We start from the raw sequence: 20,535 nt of genomic DNA on the forward strand, positions 1-20,535 counted from the left end.
CTTTTGTGCATGCCAAGAAGGGATGGTCTCTCTCGTCCGTTTGTTCACCTTCTTGGCACGGTGATCCGTGCTTTCAGCTTCTCTCATCTTTTTTACAACTTTCCGCTTTTCATCCTTTCCTCACTCATACCATACAGATCGTCCATCATCTTTTAAGTGTACATACTTCCATGGTTCCCTTATCTAAAACCTCATGTTTCGAATCCCCCACTTCAATTCCGATTCCAGCTACATATCCTTCCTTCCTACTATCGCCTCCCTCACTGATGTCACTTCCCTCACGACTTTCATGTATTACCCCCTGACAACTTTCATCTCTCTCCCTCCTCCAACATACCGTCCCCGGAGAAGACTCAGTCCGACTAATTACGGTCAACTAAGTCGACGTCGTATTCTTCCTATACTCTTAGCACTTAGCATTCCCATATTGACTCTCCTCCTCGTTCGAGAACTGAGTCTGCATCATACTCTTCGCAAGGCCGGACAACATCAAGCTTGGCTGGGAGAAAGTACGGACTTGGTAGTTCTGAGAAGAGAATATGAAAGGAAGAGGAGAAAAGAATTGTCTTCTTTGACAAAGAAGAAGAGATGGAGGAGGGAAGAGGGCTTTCGTCAGTCTCAGAGAGACGGGGAAGAGACCGCAGAAGGTGAGAGGGAGGAAGAGAGATTGAGAAGAGAGGTTGAGGATTGGTGGCCTGTTTGGTGGGGAAATAGAGATGAGGTTGGGAAAAGTCCTTGGGATCATACACCTATAGAAGGGAGAAAACGGAGGGTCTTGTTTTTGACCGGTGGGTGGTATTCTTCACTCTCATCCCTCTCTCTTCTAGGTCACTGCAATTTCAGCTCTCTCCTCTCTTTGCTCTAGAAGGTTATTCATCCTCATGACGCTGAGTCGTCATTTTGATCATATCCTCGATGTAGATGTACAATGGGGCTGCCACATTCCAGGAAAGTATGACCTATCACGATGGCACAAAAGCTCCTTGCTGACACGCCACCGAGGTGAATTTAGACGTTATGAACACACACACGTACGAACTCGTTGACGCCGCTCTTCGGCATCCTAACGTCATCGTAGATGTCTGGGGACCGAAATGGGCTGGCTGGAACTCCTCATTGCCTCTTTCAGCCAATATTAAACGTAGACAGAGAAGAATCGCTCAGTTGGAGACTAGTAAGAGGATTTGGGAGAGTGAGAAGCAAATGGAGGAGGAAAGAAGGAAGCGGAAAGATAGAGGATGGTGGTTTGGGTTCGGGGATCCTGGTAGACCTCCTGGAATAGAGGAAGAAGAGGAATCGCAACAGGAATGGGTGAAACCTCCTTGGATAACTGAGGATGAGAATGAGGAAGGGGAACAGGCATGTGGGGAAGTTGTTTTTGATATTGCTTGGACTATCTCGTGAGTTTGGTCACACTCCTCCCTCACTCCCTCCTCCCCTCCCTTTAGCCTACAATGTTTCTCCGAGTCCCCAATTGGGCCTTAGACAATGTCATGTGGAATGACTGCATGTTCGGTCAAGCAGCCTATGACAATGAATGCCTGAGATGTTGAGAAGGAGTGTAGCAGAATACTCTAGGTGATAATGATATGGAATGCTAATGAAAAGGGACATCTTTAAACAAAAAGATCCTCTGGTAGATGTCCTGGAATGTGGAACCCTTCTGGTGCAGTATGTCTCCGTATTTGGAATGACGAAAGCTGACAGATCTTCAGACAATTAGGCGACTGCCATTCACTCAGATGCATGTTGGAATGGTATCCACAAGCCAACAATATAACATTGTCAAAATACGCCTTTGAGCTTCAAGAGGTGTTCGAGTATGAGAGAGTGAGAAAGGAGTTTCCGAACTGGGAGATGGGGTTGTTTGGACATAACCCGGACACTGTAAGTATCACTGTTTCTCCATCACTAAAAATACATTCCTGGTACGTCGTTGGTGCTGCGTCGGTCCTCCAAGAAAGAAGACGGCCTTCCATGGTGGTCACCCGGGTCAAATTATGTCCCTTGACGACCGTTGTGGAGCAGAAGAGCTTTTGTTTTCTCTTGTAACGCCGTATCTTTAACTGACACGCAGGGTAACGAATGGGATTTCTATCCTATGCCATGGATGAACAAAACTGTCGACGCGAAAATGTTTGGATTTGAAAGTTCTTGTGAGTCCAACATCTATCTATACTTCTCCTGCCGTCCAGAGAAGATATGGGTCAGAAGGGCGGTTATAGGATGGAAAACAAGTGTCAAGACATGCTAACGTCCAGTCTATCCGATCCGCACTACAGTCAGTGATCAACTCCATAGACAAGAAGAAGATCCTTCCATACTCCCCTCTCCAATCGTTCGACATCTACACCCAGGTTATTTCATTTGGCCACCGGAAGAAGCCCGAAAAGTACCTTTGGAAACGTACCAGAGAAATCATACATATTATGCGGAGCATAGACGATTAAGGGCAGATTTTGCCACTCGGTTGAGGGAGACAAGGATCTGTGTGTTTGATGCGAGTTTGGAAAGGAAGATGATACGTAAAGTGAGTCTCTCTCCCTTAATTTTCTCTCTCCAACCTCCTCACACAATTTCACCACTTGATAACGTAAAGCATCCTCTGACAGACAGTACGCACAAGCTTTTTTATCAGGTTGTGTGGTAGCTGCCGACCTTCCCACGGAACAAGAATCCGCCTTGAAACGTTTCACTATCCCTCTCAAACCATCATGGCCTATTGAACGTATTGACGAAGAATTACGAAGATACCTCGACCGTCCGGAAAGACTCCATCAGATGGCTTTGGACGCATTTGCATATGCTCGGAAAGAGTTGACTACGACACGGAAGATTAGTGATGTTTTAGATATGGCCGATGCGTATCGAGCCGGTGTGAGGGGATATGAGCGTGGGTGGTCTTGTCCTTTCCTTTCTCTCGATACTTATCTTATTTCGGTATCCCTATTTGTTCCAAGAGCCTCCTGATATGTCGTCGAACGGGGTAGAGAAAGGTTTTCATATCAGGATCACTCTCTTGAATGACTCACGTCGTAAATGGAGAGTAGACTATGTGACATAGTGAGATAATTGGGAAAGAGCGTGCGTCAGCTATAAACCAAAACTAATCTTTTAGATCCTCATAGTTTCTCACTCCGATGTCGTGCGTATTGGTCTGGGGACGCATATCGACCGTAAGCCTTCCTTCCTCCCCTTTTGCTTAAACACCCTGTCTTGGTGCTGCAATGCTGATGAACAGACCTTGGTGTAAAGAAGATCATTTCAGGGGATTAGAGGGTTAATGTTGTATCCGTTTTACTGCATAAATGCCTGCAATGTTCATATGTAGCCTTCTTGCATTTTATATGGAGCCTATTTGTGAGGGTCAACTTTGCAAGCCTATTTCTCACATTTGACATGGCAATCTTACGTAACATTACAAAAGTCAGAATTTTGAACATGTCCGTCCCTCTGTTCTTCTCTTCCTTGTCAACTCAAACTTTCCGTGGTGAATCCAACCCAATCTGGCCAGTGAGAAAGAGTCAACATGGCATCAGCTCTGAAGGCCACTCAAGCGCTTGTCAAAGATGTGACGAGGGATAAAAAAGTTAAAGGAAAATCTAAGATTTCTTTGGAAGAAAAGACAGAGGAACAAAAGGGAAAGATAGCTTTGAGAAAAGACAAGGTGTTGATTCTTTGCAGTAGAGGGGTTACAGAGAGGATGCGACATCTGATGAGGGATTTAGAAGTTCTATTACCACATAGTAAGAAAGGTGAGTTATAAAATTTTACATGACTTATCTCTCTGTTTTTCACTTAACACTCTGTCATTCGATCCTCTTCAACCTTCTCATCGACCTACTTTCTAACTTTTACCTGAATTGTCTTCGTCTCTCGTATTTTCTTCATACCCTCTTTCCACAAATTCTTCGTCTTCCAAGAAATATCTTGCTACAATACAAGACGTCATCGATTCAAATCAATGTATATTACCTCCAAATCAAATGGATCCGTATTTATTCACTCGAAATTTGTTTTCCATAATTTTGAAAATGTGACTCAAGTATGAAAACTCACTCTCAGACTCAAAACTAGACTCTAAATCCTCACTTCACCTGATAAACGAATTAGCAGAATTAAATTCATGTTCCAACGCACTTTATTTCGAAGCTCGTCGTCATACGGATTTATACATGTGGTTGAGTAGAACACCTAATGGACCCAGTGTTAAATTTCACGTTCAGAATTTACACACTATGGATGAATTGAAAATGACTGGGAATTGTTTGAAAGGTAGTAGAGGTGTAGTCGTCTTTGATGGGAGATGGGAAGGTGAAGAATGGGGTTTGTTGAAGGAAATGTTGGCTCATGTGAGTTATTATATCTTTTCTTTTCTAATAAACCTTATCACCTTCTTCATGTTCCGTGTAATTTCATCATCAACCAACCCGTTGCTCTCAGAATGTAAGAAATGATTATCTCTTCCTTGTTTTCAGGCGTGAACAACCAAACTATGTTTTTTTTTCTGGTGAACTGAGTGAATGAAATTGACTATCAGGTCTTCTCCGTCCCACGAACTTCTAGAAGGCTCAAACCGTTCATCGATCATATCCTCTTATTCTCCGTTTTAGACGGTCGGATCTGGTTTAGAAATTATCAAGTGAGTTTCACTTTTCCCTCCCTCTACTATCCGACCTTTTCACCTCGCCCATTCACACGAGACCCCGCCCTTCATCTTTGTGGAATCATTCATTCTCCCACCAACCTTTGGCCATATTCTCATCAAGACTATCGTCGACTTGAGACGTATTTTTCCAGCAAAGATATAATACTTATCCCAGATCATATACAAAGACCCACTTCCCTCTTCATCCTCCGGTCCTAAAGGAAAACCGAAACCTACCCCTTCCCTCGTCGAGATAGGCCCTCGATTCGTACTCACCCCAATAAGGATCTTCGAAGGTTCTTTCGGCGGTCCTACCGTTTACGCAAATAGTGAATTCGTCTCACCTGCCTCTGTACGCGCTGCTAGCAAAGCGGAAGCTGGGGCCAAGTATCGCGTCAGAAAAGAATTGGAAGAAGGGAGAGATGAGAGGAGGAAACGACTTCGAGAAGAAGTCGGTGAGGACGAGTTGAGCAGGAAAAAAGTTTTTGCTTAGACTTTTATGCATACGATCGAAAATATGTCTCGACACCATTGATTATGATGTCTTCTACTATTCTACAGCTTGACCCTTACGTCTCTTGACCCTTACGTCTCTTGACCCCTTTTCTCCCCCTGTAAAAATACGAGAGCGACGGATGGAAATTCTTCAGTAAACCAACGAAAAGAAAATTGATCTACTACCCATTTATCATTTCTTCCCCTTCTCGTCTCTCAAACGACAGATGAGATCTCTCCAACGAACCAACAGAAAGATGAATATATCGAAGCAACTTCAAAAAAACACGATCTTTCACTCACTCACTCATCACAACTTCTCCTTCTTGGCCCTCCATGCTTTCAGAATATCCGGATGAGTCATCATGTGTGTAACTAACTCATCCTGCGTCGGTTGTCCAGGCAGAGGATTCTGCGTCTCCAGTAAAGGTTTAGGTTTGTTCGGATCTCTTCTTGCAAGACGAGCAGCCACAACACTACATGTCAACGAAGCACTTACTTGACTTGGTGAATCATGGAGAACAAAACTAAACTCACAAACACATTTTACACATATACTTTCCTCCTGCTCGACTTAGGAAACAAGCTTTGATGTTATTCCTGGCCCATATGACAGTTTCCTTATCTACCGTAGGCGAAGCAGGAGTTCCATTGGTCGAGACGAGAGGACGGAGTGATGCGGGGTGTAGTGGTGCAATGGGATGTGACTGTGAAATTGAAGGTATCGGTCTAGGCGCTGTTCGTAAGTACACGAATACACAAAGATGAATCCAGAGTAAACTCACAAGGGGATGCCAAGTCTATTCTCGGTCTTTTGACTGTGACAGGAGTGGAGCCCTCTTCATCTTCAGTAGATAAAAACAAAGGTTCCTCGGCTGGTCGTTTCTTCGACGTCAGGGCAGGCGATTGCGACAAATCCACCACCACTTCTTGGTCTGTTCGGTTCTGTTTATGATCTGCAAAATAAGCAAGTGATCTAAGTTGGAACATTCAAGGACTTACCAACAGACGAAATACCCGAGCCAGATGCCTGATCCTCATTCGCCGGCGTCATTTGCTTCGGTGAAGGACCGGTCACGATCGTCCTCGGAGCGGTAAAATTGTGAGGGCTCGGGGTCGATTCGATGGGGACGGGTGTACTTTCGATGTGGCGAGGGGAAACACTGGCCTTCGCAGGAATGGTTATCGATTTCAAGAACGGCGATGCGATACTGACGGAGCTTGATCGTCTCGCCTCTCGTGATACCCCTCGAAGCGTATCAATCTTCTTGTCCAGATCCCTTATCTCATCTTCCATCCTATGCACCCTATCAGTATGCGTCTTACGCTGAATTAGAAGCGATTCGTTGGCTGCGGTGAATTGCTTCTCGATGGAAGCCTTCTCAGCTCGAGCGACAGCCAGAGAAGAACGGAGAGTCTCGTGTTGCTTTCGGGCGTTGTCCTCGACTTCCTTGATAGCTTCCGCCAATCCCTGTTCGTATTCCTTTTCTTTGGCCTCGGCGGCGATCTTGGAGATACCGAGCTCATTCTCGAGTTGGGCGATACGATCAAGGAGGGTATGGGTCTTCTCTTCGGATGCCTTTTTCACAGTAGCCAGCTCAGTCTTGGCCGTCTCGATCTCGGACTTCGATGTTTCGGCCGCCCCTCTGAAAGATTCGCGCTCGGTGACAAGAGTGGTCTGAAGCTGTCGTAGTCGGTTGATAGTCGCCTCTGCATTCTTACTTCTACTCTCTGCTTCGTTTACCGCCTTGCGCTTCTCCTCTTCAACTCGAGCCAGCTCTGTACGCTTCTCATCCTCGAGTTTCGTCATCATCGCCGTGCGCTTCCTCAAGTTTTCTTTGAGAGATGCCGCAGTCTCGTCGGCGGACTGTCCCGTCAGCCATCGAACGAAGTGAGAATTTCACAGAAATGGACTTGACTCACCTTGACTCGAGCTTCGAGCCCCAGGATATGCTCCGGGGGGACTTTCAGCGCTTGAGTAGCCTTTTCCAACTCCGACTTTAGAGACGCCTTCTCCAAATCAACCCGGGCTCTCACTGCCGCCAATTCCTTCTGCATTGCTTCCTTCTCTCTCTGCGATTGAGCACCAAGTGCAGTAATCTGTCTCTGATTGGCCTCGCCTAATTGGCGCACATGCTGCTCAGTTGCCTGCCTGATCCGCGCGATTTGAGCGGAACGCACATTGAGGTCCGTCTGCTTATTGGCGAGCTCATGTCGAAGGTTCGCGTTGATGGTCGAGAGCTCTGTGACGGATTCCATGAGAACCGAGATCTGATCCCAAGTTGACTGCATGCCTTGCGATGCGGTTTGAACGGCGCGAGCTGCTCGCACAGCGAGATCGTCAGCCGATTCGGGAGGGGTAGGGGCCGCTACAGTATCGGCCCCTACAGTATCGGCAGTATTCGTGCGAGGAGGGGACCCAGTGACTGTTCGTGAAGCCATAGACGTTGTGGTGTTTGTCACGGGACTGACTCTAGTTGGAACGATCGTGGTGGTCGGTGGGTTTGCTGGAGTCGCATTCGGCGGAAGAGTAACGGTCATGTTGGGCCGGAAGGCAGCGTACGCTGAGAAACCAGCGGCATTCCTTGGATGAGAAGAAGCGAACACCAATTGAGTCGGGTGTGTCGGGGCAGTGGTGGAGATACTATTGGCAGGGGGTTGGGGAAACGAGTTGGTCGTGTTAAGAAGAGTGGTGGTAGTTGCAGGAAGAGAAGTTGATCCGGGATTAGCCAAAGGACCGTATCCCATTTGACTTAACGCTGCTTTCATCAAACCTTCAGCCTCGGCCAGTGTACGAGGAGAGGGAGGTTTGGGCTGAGAACGTCCGGCTACATCGTCGGTAGGATGCACTGTTGAAGCTGGGGCAGGGTTCACGGTGACGGGTGGCCTATTGGGATTGAGGGTGATGATGTTTGAGGGAGAAGGAGCAGGAGGAGGAGATGACGAGATTGGATTGTTCGTGAGTGATCTGGTTGGAGGAGTCGTGACCGTTGGCCCCGGTCTAGGATATCAGCATTCCAATCGTAGCTTACATGATTGCACCCTGCTGATCGCTGAGAGGGTAAGATGAAGGACTCACTGATTGTTTTGACCGGGAGCAGGGTGCGTTGTGCTATCATTGACGGTCGCCCAGCCCGGCGCCGACCTATTCGGGAGGCTGGTGACGTCTCATAGTCAGCGTGGCTCATATGCACCATGCTTGGAATGCATTGAATGTTTGGATTGGACCAATGGTCATAATAAACGTCGGGAACGACTTGCAGGGTGCAGCATTCAGTATGCAGCGGGCAGCGGGGAAGAGCGATGACGTCGACGCTGACCATGGCGACGACGGAGGGATCAGAGGTGACGATGGGATGAGGGGGAGTACGTACCACGATCCGCCATGGTGAGCATGTGGCACAATGATTGACACACCAATAGTCTTTATTTACGCTCACTACGTACGCTACAACAAAGTCTACAATCGATAGCTGTTTCACGAGCAGCAGCGTGAATGGGTGGCAAAAATGATATAAAGATGAAGAAGTGATGAGGATGGAAGGCAAGAGGCAGGGCTTATATAGTTTTCCCGTGAGACCTGCTGCAGGGCGCCGTATCTCGTGCGTGCTTTTATTTTTACCACATCGGGCAATCACGTCGAGATCCAGCCCTGAGTTGTTAGGGCCTCAAAAACTGCCGGCCAATCACAAAAATGCCTCATTCTGCTCCAACAGGAGTGCCAGCCAATCAGATTAATGCCTCAACACATAAAATGTCAGGTTGTTCAGGATTAGAAAGGTGATTGAGTGTCAGGCTGCCAGGAGAAGTGCCAAGATTTCATGAGGTCCTGAGGAGTGAAATGAGAGGCTGCGGCCGTTTGCTGCTAGAACTCAGTATGCTGCATATACTGCATGTATGCTAGGTCCCTTACTAGCCTGGGTACCAAAATAGAAGGGTTCTATGCCTCTTTCATCATAAAATCAGCAGTGGTGTCAGGTGAACTTGGTATGACGGCATTAAAAGTTGAAAAAAAAATAGACGAGCCTCGTGACTTGCTTCCACCACTGTGCCGGATAAATTCGCGTCCCATACCTTTACTCTCAACAGGAAGAAAGGTAACCATCTTCAACACCGCGATGACTTGAGAGTGTTCACTAGTAGTGAGAAGATATGTCTTTCACCTTCCCATCATGGGCGACAGCCTTCTCGCCGGGTTTCATCGAAGATGCAAAGGCCATGTTGGAGGGTGCTCTCAACAAGGTGCGTCATGCCTCACGTTCTCTCTGATTTCCTAGAGCTGAAACTTACAGGGCAACAAACCTCCCGTCATCCAAGGACGGATAGAGGTGGTAGATATGAGCATGGGTAAGGAGGTGAGCTTTGCTTGATATTCACCAACTATTGAACTGTCCTTGTTGATTATGCAGCCGCCCACTTTGACTCTGCTCGAAATTGGGGATCTATCACTGGATAGATTCAGAGGTATACTTCGATTAGGATATCAAGGTGACGCTTGGATTCAGGTTCGTTGTCGTGTACAGGTCAGCTACTTGAATTATGCGAATGAAATGTTGAGCTGATAACATCAGGCTAATCCTTTATCACATAACCCAAATCTCCTTCCATCTTCCACGCTCCCACTTTCCACTCCTCTGCTTGCCTCACAGCCTTTATTGGTACCTATGACACTCCGTCTTTCTCGATTACATCTCCGAGCTATCCTCATTCTTGTCGTTTCGGCATCCAAAGGGATCACCCTGGTTTTCAAAAATGACCCTTTACAAAATGTGGACGTATCTTCTACATTTGATTCGATAGAAGTCATCCGAGGTTATTTACAACAAGAAATCGAAGGTCAATTGAGAGAAATGTTCCGTGAAGATCTACCAGGTATCATTCATAGACTTTCTCAAAGATGGTTTACAGATACTGGTACTGGAGGGAAAGTAGAATTGGCCTATGCCCACCCTATGACTTCCGACTCTGCTATGACGGAAAATGAAGATGAAGATGAAGATATAGAAAATTATTCACAGAAACCGATATTCCCACCTTATGTCCCATCACCATCAAGAACGAATCTCACTCCAAGAAGAAGAGCTCAACAACAAGCAAGAGCGAGAAGATCATCTTTGGCTGCCAGTGATTCATTAACGAGTTATACCGTCTTTCCGGATATAGAAGATTATGATCCAACTTATGGTTTACGTCCGGAGGGTGTACCGACACACAGCGGTTATGAAGCGTTTGGACGTTTATGGGAGAAAGCGAGGGAGGGTGAGGGTTTAGGAGGTTTGATGAAGAGTCAAACACTTAGTCAAGTGGGAGAAGATAGAGGAGATGTCAGTGATACTTGGGATGAAGATGATGAGGATGATGAGACCCGAAGTTTTGATATGGTTGAAATGGAAGAATCTCTTAGAGTTCTCCCTTCTCGGCCTGGTGGAGCAAGAAGGTCGAGTAGGGATACGATGCTCGGACCTAAGATGACCAAAGACGTCGAATGGGAAACTTTTACAGCTGTCGGAGGTGGTACTATCACCAGACCAAGAGTATATCATACTCAATCTCGAATCCGTGCACCTTCGGATACAGGTGGGATCATGCCGAGTCCAGGAGGAACAGCGACGAATGGGAGTGTGACAGCTCGGGCGAGTTCGATCGGAGGTGCTTCGTCGACTATCGGGGTGAGTGATTCACTTATCCCTATAATCAAAATCAAACTCTCCAGACTGAGATTTTGTCCCAAATTCACAGGAAGCAATATGACCTTTAGCTAACTTTATTCTAGAGTCCAAGAGTACCACCTACATCCCACCCCCCAACACCTGGACCCAGATCTCATCTCTTCCCTTCTGCTACACACCCCGGTCCCGGTCCTTCTTCATTACGTCGTCTTGCGACGTCTCGATCCGACATCTTCTCTTCGCATCAAATACCAAGAAGTGAATCTCTCCCATTCCCCCAATCTCCTCCACCACCATACCGATCCACTTTATCACGTCAACAATCCACCATCACTTCATCCTATACCAAAACCGGTTCATCAAGTTGGACGACTGACAAACCACGTTCACAAACAATGACTACTTTGACATCTGCATCAAGTATTCCCATAGATACCAAATCATCTATACGAAATCGTCAATCTTCACTATCAATATCAGTCACTGGTACTTCCCCAGGTACTTCTTTCCCCCCTCGAAATTCAGGAATGGAAGGTATCACACTTCCAAATAATTCAGTATCCCAACTTGCAACATTATCATATTCCGCTCATACTTTATCTCCTTATGCAAGAGGACATGAACATACTGCTTTTAGATCTTTCCCTCATTTGGGTAAAACAAATTCAGGTATGTCGACTCCCGTTTCTGCTGGAGTACCGGCCAAAGCGAGGAGAAAGAGGTTGTATAGACTCTCAAAACCTGATACTAATTCTGGTGCGGAAGGTCAAGAGAAAGACATCTTGTCAACCGAATCGGATTGTCCACCTAGGAAAAGTACTTTAGGGAGTGAACCTACTCCATCTAGAAAACCTTCTTCAAGTTCCGGTGGATGGTCAGGACCAACTGGAATGGGGTATGGTGGTATGTACAGTGGTGGATGGAGACAAGGTGGTTATGGGAATGGAAATGGGAATGGGAGTTTGACTGGGATGGCTCAGAAAGTTATGAGACCGAATATCGTCAGAGCGCCAGAATCCAGGACTAGTTATGGCTTTCCTGCCACGAGAATAGATAAGATTGTCGAGTAGTTGTTTTTAAATTGATGAGATGAATTTTACAAATATCTATCGAAATTTTATCCCATTATAGAGCAGTCATACTTCACATCGATAATCATACTGGTACATGTACGCCACCCTCTATGGTGGGTGCTATGACCTTCGAAGAAACTCGGGCTTTAGCAAAGAGAGCTGACATGTTTACAGTGGCGGAAGAGTTTGTGGAAAGAAAAGACGAGGGAATGAACAAAAACAACAAATCATGCATTGAATCGTGAAAGTACCGGAAAAAAATGCAAAACCACTCCATTCTTTTGATATCATCATGACCCCACCGAAGTGACAGAGGATACAGGAAGTGGGGAAGATAAATCACCGAAATAAGCATCAGCAGCGAAAACAGTTTCTGGAGGAGTAAGAGGTTGAGGTATTCTATGTAAAAGACCATATCCTATTCCACAACCTATAAGACCATCTCCACCCCATTGTCGTGTAGGATAAAGTACGACTTCTCGTAGGTTACTAGAAGTCAGTCAGGAAAGATTCTGGATCGTTACAAACCTAGTTCAGTGGTAAGATGGATCGAAATATATAAGTAGGATCTTGATGGAGATTCTTGGAACGAGAAATAGCGCAAAACGGGAAAAAGTTGGGTGATCAAGGGCGAAAGTAAACAGGATGATCAGTGGAACGATAGAAGGTAAAGAATATGGGACTGGATGGGGGAGGGGGGAACTGGAGAGAATGAAAGAGATAACTCACTCAAGATCGGAATTGTAAACGAATAAACGTAATGGTTTATCGACGTGATTCTCAATTAAACGGTAAAAATCATTTTCGGAATGTAATGGACCTCCAGACCAAGCTAATACAAAATCACCCCATGGTACTAACCCAGCCATCTGAAATCAACAACGTTTTCTCGTTTCACAGAATTATAATTCTTTCAAGGACACTTTTGTACGGATCAAATGTGAATCGAGAGATGTTTGTATGATTGTGATATGATAGAATTTCGTAACGCTGAGATATAGGAAGATATTTGTATTGTTGACATATAGCAATAATGTCACACGCAAAGGTCTTGACATATAAGAGATGTGATATCTGACAAAGAGGGGATCTCATGGGAGATGAAGTGGGCGAAATGAGAAAGGAGACCCACCTCGGCTGGACTACCTTCTAATACGTCCAATACGTGATAAACGGATTCAAGAGCATGTGCGGGATTACAAACTCTTAGACTGAGACCTAAGAGGGAAGGTTTAGATTCTGAATTTATTAAAGAGGTTTTGGACCATTCTTTACTAGGTATGAGTGATACGTCTGTTTATCAGCTTCATGTCATAGTTACGAACTATCCCTTTACTCATTCCCTTCCCCTGTCATCCCTATTTCCCAAATCCTCTGACTCCTCATTCCTCACTAAGACTACTCGGGAAGATTTACTTAAGATCGTCCGTCTGAACCGGGGTCCATTTATTAGTGCATCTTATTAGTTAAAAATTGTGAGGTGAAAGAGGAAGAGAAGACGAGAACATCGAGGGTTGCAGATGGTCTCAGAGATGAACGGGAGTGAGTCATTTGTGAAAGAAGGAGGGTAAGGAAGGAGAAGAAAATGTTTACATACCTCTTATTCTTTGACTTTTGGCATTATAAACCCTTAAAGATATTCTTTTCCCTTCATGTCGACTTAAAATTTGACTTAATTCAATAGGACTTAATCCTTCCATTCCTTCAACCCCTGTCATCCCTTCCATTCCTCTTAAATCATCTTTTCTATCTCGATTCCCATTATCAAATTGTTGTATCATATCTGCTTTCCCTGCTTCTCCAGATTGTGTTCGTACGGGAGATCCGGATGGTTTTAAAGGATCTGAGTCCACACCGACTCCTATGAGATAATCGAAGAAAGGTTCGATCAGTCCTGCTGATGGTGATCCTTCGGCTACTCGGAGACAATGGAGTGCGTATTGGGGTAGGGAGGTCGGGAGAGAGGAAGAAGATCCTTGACCCATGTTGAGAGTTGGTGCGTTCTAGAGGGTAGAGGAGTGGGGAGGGAAGAGTGTAAGAGGCTGATGAGATCGGGTATGGGGTGATGAGTGTGAAAGAGGGTGTTATTGCAAGTGGGCGACGAGTAGAGGGAGTAGCCTGAATGAGTTTCGGTCGGGTGTTGAATGGGAGGAATGATAGTTTCAAATTGTGTTGAATGGGTGAGACGAAAGGATGAAGTTGGTGTTCGAACCGGAAGGAACACTCAGACCGAAGGAGGGTGAAGGGGGGGGGGGGGGAGCTTGCAGACAGAATCTCAGAGTTGAGGGCGAGGAGGATGAATAAATGGAGCACAGAGCAAGCAAAGTAATACCAAGGTATATGAGTCGCTGCTGGGGTCGAGGTGACCAGCTTGATTGAAATAGATTTTTGATCAAAAGGCAGCAAGCAACCTGCAATGAGGGTGAGATGTGCGTGTAGGGATAATCCCGACGGACCTCGAATTAATCCCGACGCTAATTTGGCCATTTCCCACAAATCCCGTCACAACTGGCGAGGATCCTGTCACTACTACCCAAATACCTGCGCTTCTTCCCTATGCATGCAGCCACCAATAGCTCTGTTCTTTACACATCCTGGACTCACAAGGATCATTCTGCATGTCTTACATCTCCAAAATCTTCAATATTGAGCCTGCTACAGTGTCTTTCGGATCGCTTTTCGGACTATGTGACCCTCCCCTTTAAGCCAGAAATTCACTTTCGGGCCACTTTCGGACGCTTTCGGACCACTTTCGGGCATTTCGGACGCGTTTCGGGTCCGAAAACACATTTTCGGAGCTGTCAATATGCATGATACACCTGATGTCTCTGCATTTTATGCATCCTGAACTCTCTAAGATCAATCTACATGTCTTACATCTCAGTAATTCTCAATATTGAGGGAGTGCAGGTATTTGGGTGAGTAGTGACAGGATCCTCGCCGGTAGTGACGGGATCCTCGCCAGTTGTGACGGGATTTGTGGGAAATGGCCAAATTAGCGTCGGGATTAATTCGAGGTCCGTCGGGATTATCCAGTTCGGCGTGAGATGTCGACGCGACGAAGACGATGCAAAGTGGCAAAGTGGCACGTGGCCATGTCATTTCATTGTTCTTGACATGGTCCGTGCAGCGTTTGTACATCCACCCAGCTGATATGGCCAGCTGCCTATGGTAATCGTTCTTAATCTGCCTACACATACCAGACATGTCATATCCCAGCAGCTCCACGATCTCATGGATCTGACCAAGTCTTCAAAAAGCCACCTTCCCTCTTTTTAAAAGAAACCCCATACTCGAGAACCACAGCTCTCCTCACTCCACCACCTTCTCCGCACGCCAAACTATCATCAGCTCTACTTCCCCCATTTCAGATCTTTGACATCACTCACAAGAAGCGTACATATTCACACGATCAATAGCCTTGCCATTTTCCCTGATATCCACCGGTTCAACTGTCATCAGCCATCTTTCACCATCACCCAATATACAAAGGAGTCTATCTCCAATTTATTTTCTGATGGCAATTCAAATGTGACGTGATGATAGCGTTAACTCACCTTTGAACCCAGCCAACTCGAATCGTTGTCTATACCAAGGTCTTTTTGCTGCGCTACGCCATACAGCTTGACCACCAATCTTGAGCACACGACGCATTTCCAATATCTCAAAATCGAGTTCCGAACGAAGATGTTCTAAGGCCACTTCAGGCGAATGATCCAACTGGTCCAGTGCTTGTGCACCGACAGGAGGTAGAGGGGTGGTTGGGGGTATAGGATCAAACCAATCCATGGAATCCATGACTATGATTTTGGTAAGACTAGAGTCTGGTAAACCTCGCAGGACGCTGTTAATCAGAGTGTGGTCTTATTTAGAGAGTTTTAGTCAACGAATAAAAACTCATCTGCCGAGATGTGACAAAGAGGTATGAGAAGTTGGAGGAAAGTTGGACCAGTAGGGATTGTAGAGGTGGGCTGTTGACTCACTTGAGAATAGTATCCGTATGCAATTTGAACGCATTGTTAATCTTGGCATTTTTCAAAGCGTGAAATCCCTCTGGTTTGAGGTAAGCAGGACATGAAGCACGAGTGTATCGTCCATTTAGACATAAGAAGAAAAAGTAGTTATCATCCTGGTCTATGTCAGCATGGGGTACCCGAACAAAGACCTGCTTGCCAACTGACCTTCAAAGTAGTCAATTTCGGCACCGGGTCTAAAGTGGCCGAGATGAAATCTTCTACTGTTCCATCTTGTAGAAAACAATTCATTTGATTCTTTGGAACACCGAGAGCATGCCAATTGAAGAAACTACCACATCAGCTTTCTTCAAGAGGTACAATGGAAGATGGTCAGGTGTAAGAGATGGATGAAGTGTCTTTATGGTAGAAGGGGAATGAACGGCGTATGAGCTACCTCAGGCGAACGGAAATTGGTGGTGAGAGAAACATACGGATTACCCAAAAACATCCGAACCATGAACCGATTAAAAATGATCGGTCTCAACTTTTTCCTCCATATTCTCTCCTGTTCCGTAGTCGACGAGGCATTGCACAACCTCTTCACATCTTTCCTCACTCCAGCAAGGAAGAACGCCACTTGGGCAAGACGTAAAGCCCAACCGGAGTACCCTCGAAAGTAAAAGTTTCGTTTGAACTGCGAAGCATGTGTTTTCCAATATGCGAATGCGTGACTTCCATCAGCACGCCATCTCTACACAAACTATCACAGGAAAGACGTACGAAGAGAGAAAGGGAGATAATTTCATAGTGAGCAGTCTTTCGAATTCTGGATGACGACCTTCCCCGAATAATAGCCAAAAATCGTGATAGTCTAGAGCAGTGATTGCAGCCAGCTTAAGCTCCAAAATGTGTCCTTGACAGGGATTCATATCTGCTCTAGTCAGCTATCATATGCTACGCAACCCCTAAAACATGTCAACTGACCGACGGCATGGATCCTAGCACATTGTGCGGAAAGAGCATAATGAAGAACGTTGTCCCCTGCCGAGGTAATTGCGAGTATATGATCATCCTTGTTGATACCGAGTTTTCGAACGTCGACATCGGGATCTTCCCATGTCTTCCTATCAGCCTTTCTTCGTAAGAAGCAGAAATGTCAACTCACCCATCCGTAAATATGAGTGCGAAATTGTTCATGTATTTTTCCTTCCAAATAAGGCACTCTCCATGACTAAATCATCAGTCACAGTAGGGAGTAGGATCGACATAAAGATTCACTCACTTTCCTCAATTGATAGTGAAACGGACTGAGAGGGGCACCAGCATCTTGAATTGTCTGAGCGTATTCAGGGGGTCCTTGTTCAACACCCATGGCACTGGGTCCGAGGGTAAAATTAGGCATGCTTTTCAATTCCGGAGAACCCGATCCCCAAGGGTGAACATTGAATGGAGAAGTGGGAGTCATGAGTCCCCCATTTCCTAAACCGATACGATTACCAGCTTCCACTTCAAAAGCTTTGGCTGCGACTGTCGCATCGCGTGATCTAGAACAACCAAGGAATATGTAACTTGGGAGTCAGCTGATACCTAGCAAACCTTTATCATCTTGTGGCTCACTAAGGAATTTGAATGAACCATGTGCTGAGGAAATTATTCCTTCCGTTGAAAGTCTTGATCGTGCCCATTTTATACTCGAGATAATCTGTTGGTCAGTTACCAGATGACCTATTTTTATTTAATTCGAGAACGATGACGCACCCCGTCGTGATCCATGGAGATGGACATTGTCCAATTCGAACCAACATTCCCAGAACCACTTGGCCATCCAAGAAACACGTTTGCTGGCAGTCCCGATAGCCTGTGGATCAGTTTGTCATATGACGACCCTACTATATTCACGTACTCGTTCTTTGATGCCAGCTTCACGGGAGGTATAAAAGTCGACTACCCCGATGAGTCCGCGTTGAGGATCGAGAACTTGGTCACATCGATCGAGGAGTTGATAGAATGGCGGGATCTGTGACGATTAGCAAACGAATACCACCAATCATTCTTCGGCCGGTTGAGATAGTAGGAAGGAATTGACAGTACATGGTATGTGATAGGACTTACCATTGACAAAGAATAACTCAAGGTGATAGCTGTCAAACTACCCCTTGGGTCTAAAACCCCAGACTCCCATTCAGGTAAGACGAACCGACTAGCATCTTGACACAAAACATGTACGTTTTTCCATCCTTTCGCTGCGAATCGAGCTCGGGCTACTTCGAGAAGAGGTTCGCATAAGTCGATAAGGTAGATGGCATCGAAATACGAGATCGGAAGGTATTCATCCCTACTTATCAGAACATATTTCTTCCTCCTACCACTTCTCTGCGCCCAGTCTGTCGCTGAACAACCTCTGGGGACCCAAAGGTGGATAACACAAGATCGTGGCAATGGAGAGCGAAGAAACGAAACTCACATTTTCTCAATGTTCCATCCTGTCCCACCACCAATATCGACCCATATCTTCGGTTTCTCCGTTCCGGAGAGGATCGAGACAGGTTGAGCTTTGAGATGACTAGCTAAGAGTTGAAGCATAGTCTCTCTCCCTTTGAGTAAATGAGATCGGGTTGAATCGTACACATCTGCTTGACCAGAATAGAAAGCGTTCAGTCTGTCTTTTTGTTCTTCCCCAGGAGCGGAATGTGTGAAAGGCTTGAAGAAACAGTTCCATATGAACCTCAGTGGAGCTTGGAGATAGGAGAAGATGGCGAGGAAAGTGAGAAGGAGGGAGATGAAGAGGAGAGAGTATCCGATCGATGGAGAAGGAAGAGGGAGGTGGGGTTGAAGAAGAGATTTGAGGGGTCTGAGAGTCAATTTTGACCTTCCACCAAGACAATTCTACCTCCTCCCCAGTCCCTGAACGTGAGAAGACCAGATTCAGATCGGACAGGCGATGTACATGCCATCTTGTCGGATCACCAACAGGGGGAAGAGGGAAGGCTAGAGACGAAAAAGATGGAAGAAGACGACTTACGCCAGACCGAGTAGGATAGAACCTGCAGAAGCTAGGAGAAGCACCTGTACTGCCTGCTTCATCCGCAGTCCTTGAACCTTAGATGAGCTCATCGAAGAGGGCTGGAAGTTACTTGTTCTCGTGTAATCGGTCTTGGCTAGCTGAAACCTCTACAGTATTCTCGTAGTCAACAACGAGTGGAAGAAAGAAGTCGAGCGACCAAAGAAGAAGAGATCAGAAGATCAGTGCTACTAAGGGGAATGGGGAACACGAGAAGTCAGCTCTGATCACACTTGAGAACATCTACGTGTTACGCGCTACTGTCAAGTCAAGTCAGAGGTCATACGGGATCAGCACAAAAATAAGGGCATGTGTCTGTCTGTCCCGAATCATCCGGACCTGCCGGCTCTTCTGACGTGGACGAGGTGAAAGACCCAAGGGACTGAGCGTGTCAGATTCCGAGAATGACTACGGCCTACGGGGTGAGAGGCGATCAAGTATGTTTGCTGCTGACAGGCATGAGAGGGAAGAAGAGAAAGATATGAGAAGAACGTGCGATCAAGTCAAACGTGCAAAAGAGAAATTCATCGACTTTCTTTTCGACGCGTCGATTGGGAATTCTAAAATCTCATAGTTCATTATTCTTCCTTCCGTTACGCTCACAAAGTAAGTACAGGCAAGTAGAACCTATCCTCAGGCTGCTGGCCCCATGCCCAGGTATAGAGGTGGGAGGGTCATTATTACTCGTAAACTACAGATCATACAACATGTCGTGAGATTATGAAGCGTACAAAGTTCTCAAAGCCTCTTTACATATCCCCTTTCCTTGACCCTGACAAACGAAATGACCCACTCCCTCCACTTTCTCCCACTTGATCAATCCTTCCTGACTCACCTCCCTTGCCAAGGCTTCCTGTCCTTCTGCCCATTTAAGATCTTTCATCCGTTCTGCGCTACTCAGCACTACCGCCGGTCGAATAGGGTAGGAATCGGCGCTATGAAGGAGAGCGGCGAATGAGGCTGATTGATGAGTGTGAGAAGAGAACGTTTCTTGCAAAAGGGCTTTGCGTAGGTTGCCGTTCAATTGAGAAGTTTGAGTGTAGGTAGAAGCGAGGATGCGAGAGATAGAAGTTGATCGTCTTAAAAGCAGAGAGGGTAAGCGGGTGATAGATAGTGGTGTAAGTATTGACGGGAGGACTCTGGTGGATAGACGGTGCAGAAGTAATTTTGGACCGGCAAAGTCACCCCTAGGTGGCGAGAAGTAAGTGAGAGATGTCTGGGCCTCGAGGTGAAGATAAGAGTGGATCGAAGAGGGATGCCGAGAGGCGAAGACTCTCGTCAACAGGCTGCGCTGTAAGCTCCTGGTCATGCCAGACTCGCCGAACATAAGTTCGGGCTGAAAAAGGAAGATGAGACATACCCTCCGTAACCTTCACCCACAAGCACAAACTTGGTATTTTTGGTAACCTCCGCCTGCTCCAAGGCCAACCATAACGCATCGACCACATCCCCTAGATCGGCACGAGGTAACACCTCAGAGAAACCGTACCCGGGTCGATCCCATATACACACTCTACCCACCTCACCTTTCTCCTGCATCTCGAAAATCCATCGCCCCGGAATGTCATCATTATTGAGGCTGACAGCTGGGTTTAAAATCGCCAAGGAGCCGGGGACTCCGGAAGGGGCTTCG

The 20,535-nt window shown here is 46.2% G+C and overlaps 6 protein-coding genes across 6 annotated transcripts; 3 read left to right on the forward strand and 3 right to left on the reverse strand.

Annotated features, from left to right (window-relative positions):
- Positions 1 to 289: 289 nt before the first annotated feature.
- Positions 290 to 3,284, forward strand: TREMEDRAFT_27838 (uncharacterized protein; the record flags this gene model as incomplete). The annotated part of the gene is made up of 9 exons (XM_007002333.1): positions 290 to 788; positions 1,013 to 1,400; positions 1,609 to 1,671; positions 1,716 to 1,887; positions 2,078 to 2,156; positions 2,262 to 2,530; positions 2,617 to 2,893; positions 3,119 to 3,176; positions 3,242 to 3,284. The coding sequence occupies 9 exons, from the start codon at positions 290 to 292 to the stop codon at positions 3,282 to 3,284; spliced, it is 1,848 nt and encodes a 615-aa protein (XP_007002395.1).
- A 371-nt stretch (positions 3,285 to 3,655) lies between these two features.
- On the forward strand, positions 3,656 to 5,160 carry TREMEDRAFT_37941 (uncharacterized protein). The gene is made up of 4 exons (XM_007002439.1): positions 3,656 to 3,755; positions 4,066 to 4,352; positions 4,541 to 4,642; positions 4,824 to 5,160. The coding sequence occupies exons 1-4, from the start codon at positions 3,704 to 3,706 to the stop codon at positions 5,139 to 5,141; spliced, it is 759 nt and encodes a 252-aa protein (XP_007002501.1). The 5' UTR covers positions 3,656 to 3,703; the 3' UTR covers positions 5,142 to 5,160.
- A 293-nt stretch (positions 5,161 to 5,453) lies between these two features.
- Positions 5,454 to 8,539, reverse strand: TREMEDRAFT_60500 (uncharacterized protein; the record flags this gene model as incomplete). The annotated part of the gene is made up of 7 exons (XM_007002778.1): positions 5,454 to 5,619; positions 5,681 to 5,879; positions 5,929 to 6,099; positions 6,146 to 7,010; positions 7,067 to 8,144; positions 8,223 to 8,310; positions 8,518 to 8,539. 7 exons carry the CDS (start codon positions 8,537 to 8,539, stop codon positions 5,454 to 5,456), a joined length of 2,589 nt encoding a protein of 862 aa, XP_007002840.1.
- A 756-nt stretch (positions 8,540 to 9,295) lies between these two features.
- TREMEDRAFT_73350 (uncharacterized protein) lies at positions 9,296 to 11,882 on the forward strand (the record flags this gene model as incomplete). The annotated part of the gene is made up of 5 exons (XM_007003079.1): positions 9,296 to 9,385; positions 9,436 to 9,498; positions 9,553 to 9,666; positions 9,715 to 10,812; positions 10,917 to 11,882. The coding sequence occupies 5 exons, from the start codon at positions 9,296 to 9,298 to the stop codon at positions 11,880 to 11,882; spliced, it is 2,331 nt and encodes a 776-aa protein (XP_007003141.1).
- Positions 11,883 to 12,175: 293 nt separating this feature from the next.
- Positions 12,176 to 13,870, reverse strand: TREMEDRAFT_27844 (uncharacterized protein; the record flags this gene model as incomplete). Its single annotated transcript, XM_007002335.1, has 5 exons — positions 12,176 to 12,374; positions 12,615 to 12,754; positions 13,018 to 13,154; positions 13,483 to 13,596; positions 13,741 to 13,870. The coding sequence occupies 5 exons, from the start codon at positions 13,868 to 13,870 to the stop codon at positions 12,176 to 12,178; spliced, it is 720 nt and encodes a 239-aa protein (XP_007002397.1).
- Positions 13,871 to 15,197: 1,327 nt separating this feature from the next.
- On the reverse strand, positions 15,198 to 18,955 carry TREMEDRAFT_67852 (uncharacterized protein; the record flags this gene model as incomplete). The annotated part of the gene is made up of 16 exons (XM_007002957.1): positions 15,198 to 15,226; positions 15,275 to 15,337; positions 15,443 to 15,729; positions 15,869 to 16,014; positions 16,067 to 16,190; positions 16,333 to 16,572; positions 16,622 to 16,772; positions 16,826 to 16,961; positions 17,007 to 17,072; positions 17,124 to 17,409; positions 17,459 to 17,543; positions 17,600 to 17,699; positions 17,745 to 17,858; positions 18,011 to 18,176; positions 18,306 to 18,692; positions 18,864 to 18,955. 16 exons carry the CDS (start codon positions 18,953 to 18,955, stop codon positions 15,198 to 15,200), a joined length of 2,472 nt encoding a protein of 823 aa, XP_007003019.1.
- Positions 18,956 to 20,535: the final 1,580 nt, after the last annotated feature.

Source organism: Tremella mesenterica (genome assembly GCF_000271645.1).
Source record: "Tremella mesenterica DSM 1558 unplaced genomic scaffold TREMEscaffold_2, whole genome shotgun sequence".
Lineage (NCBI taxonomy): Eukaryota > Fungi > Basidiomycota > Tremellomycetes > Tremellales > Tremellaceae > Tremella > Tremella mesenterica.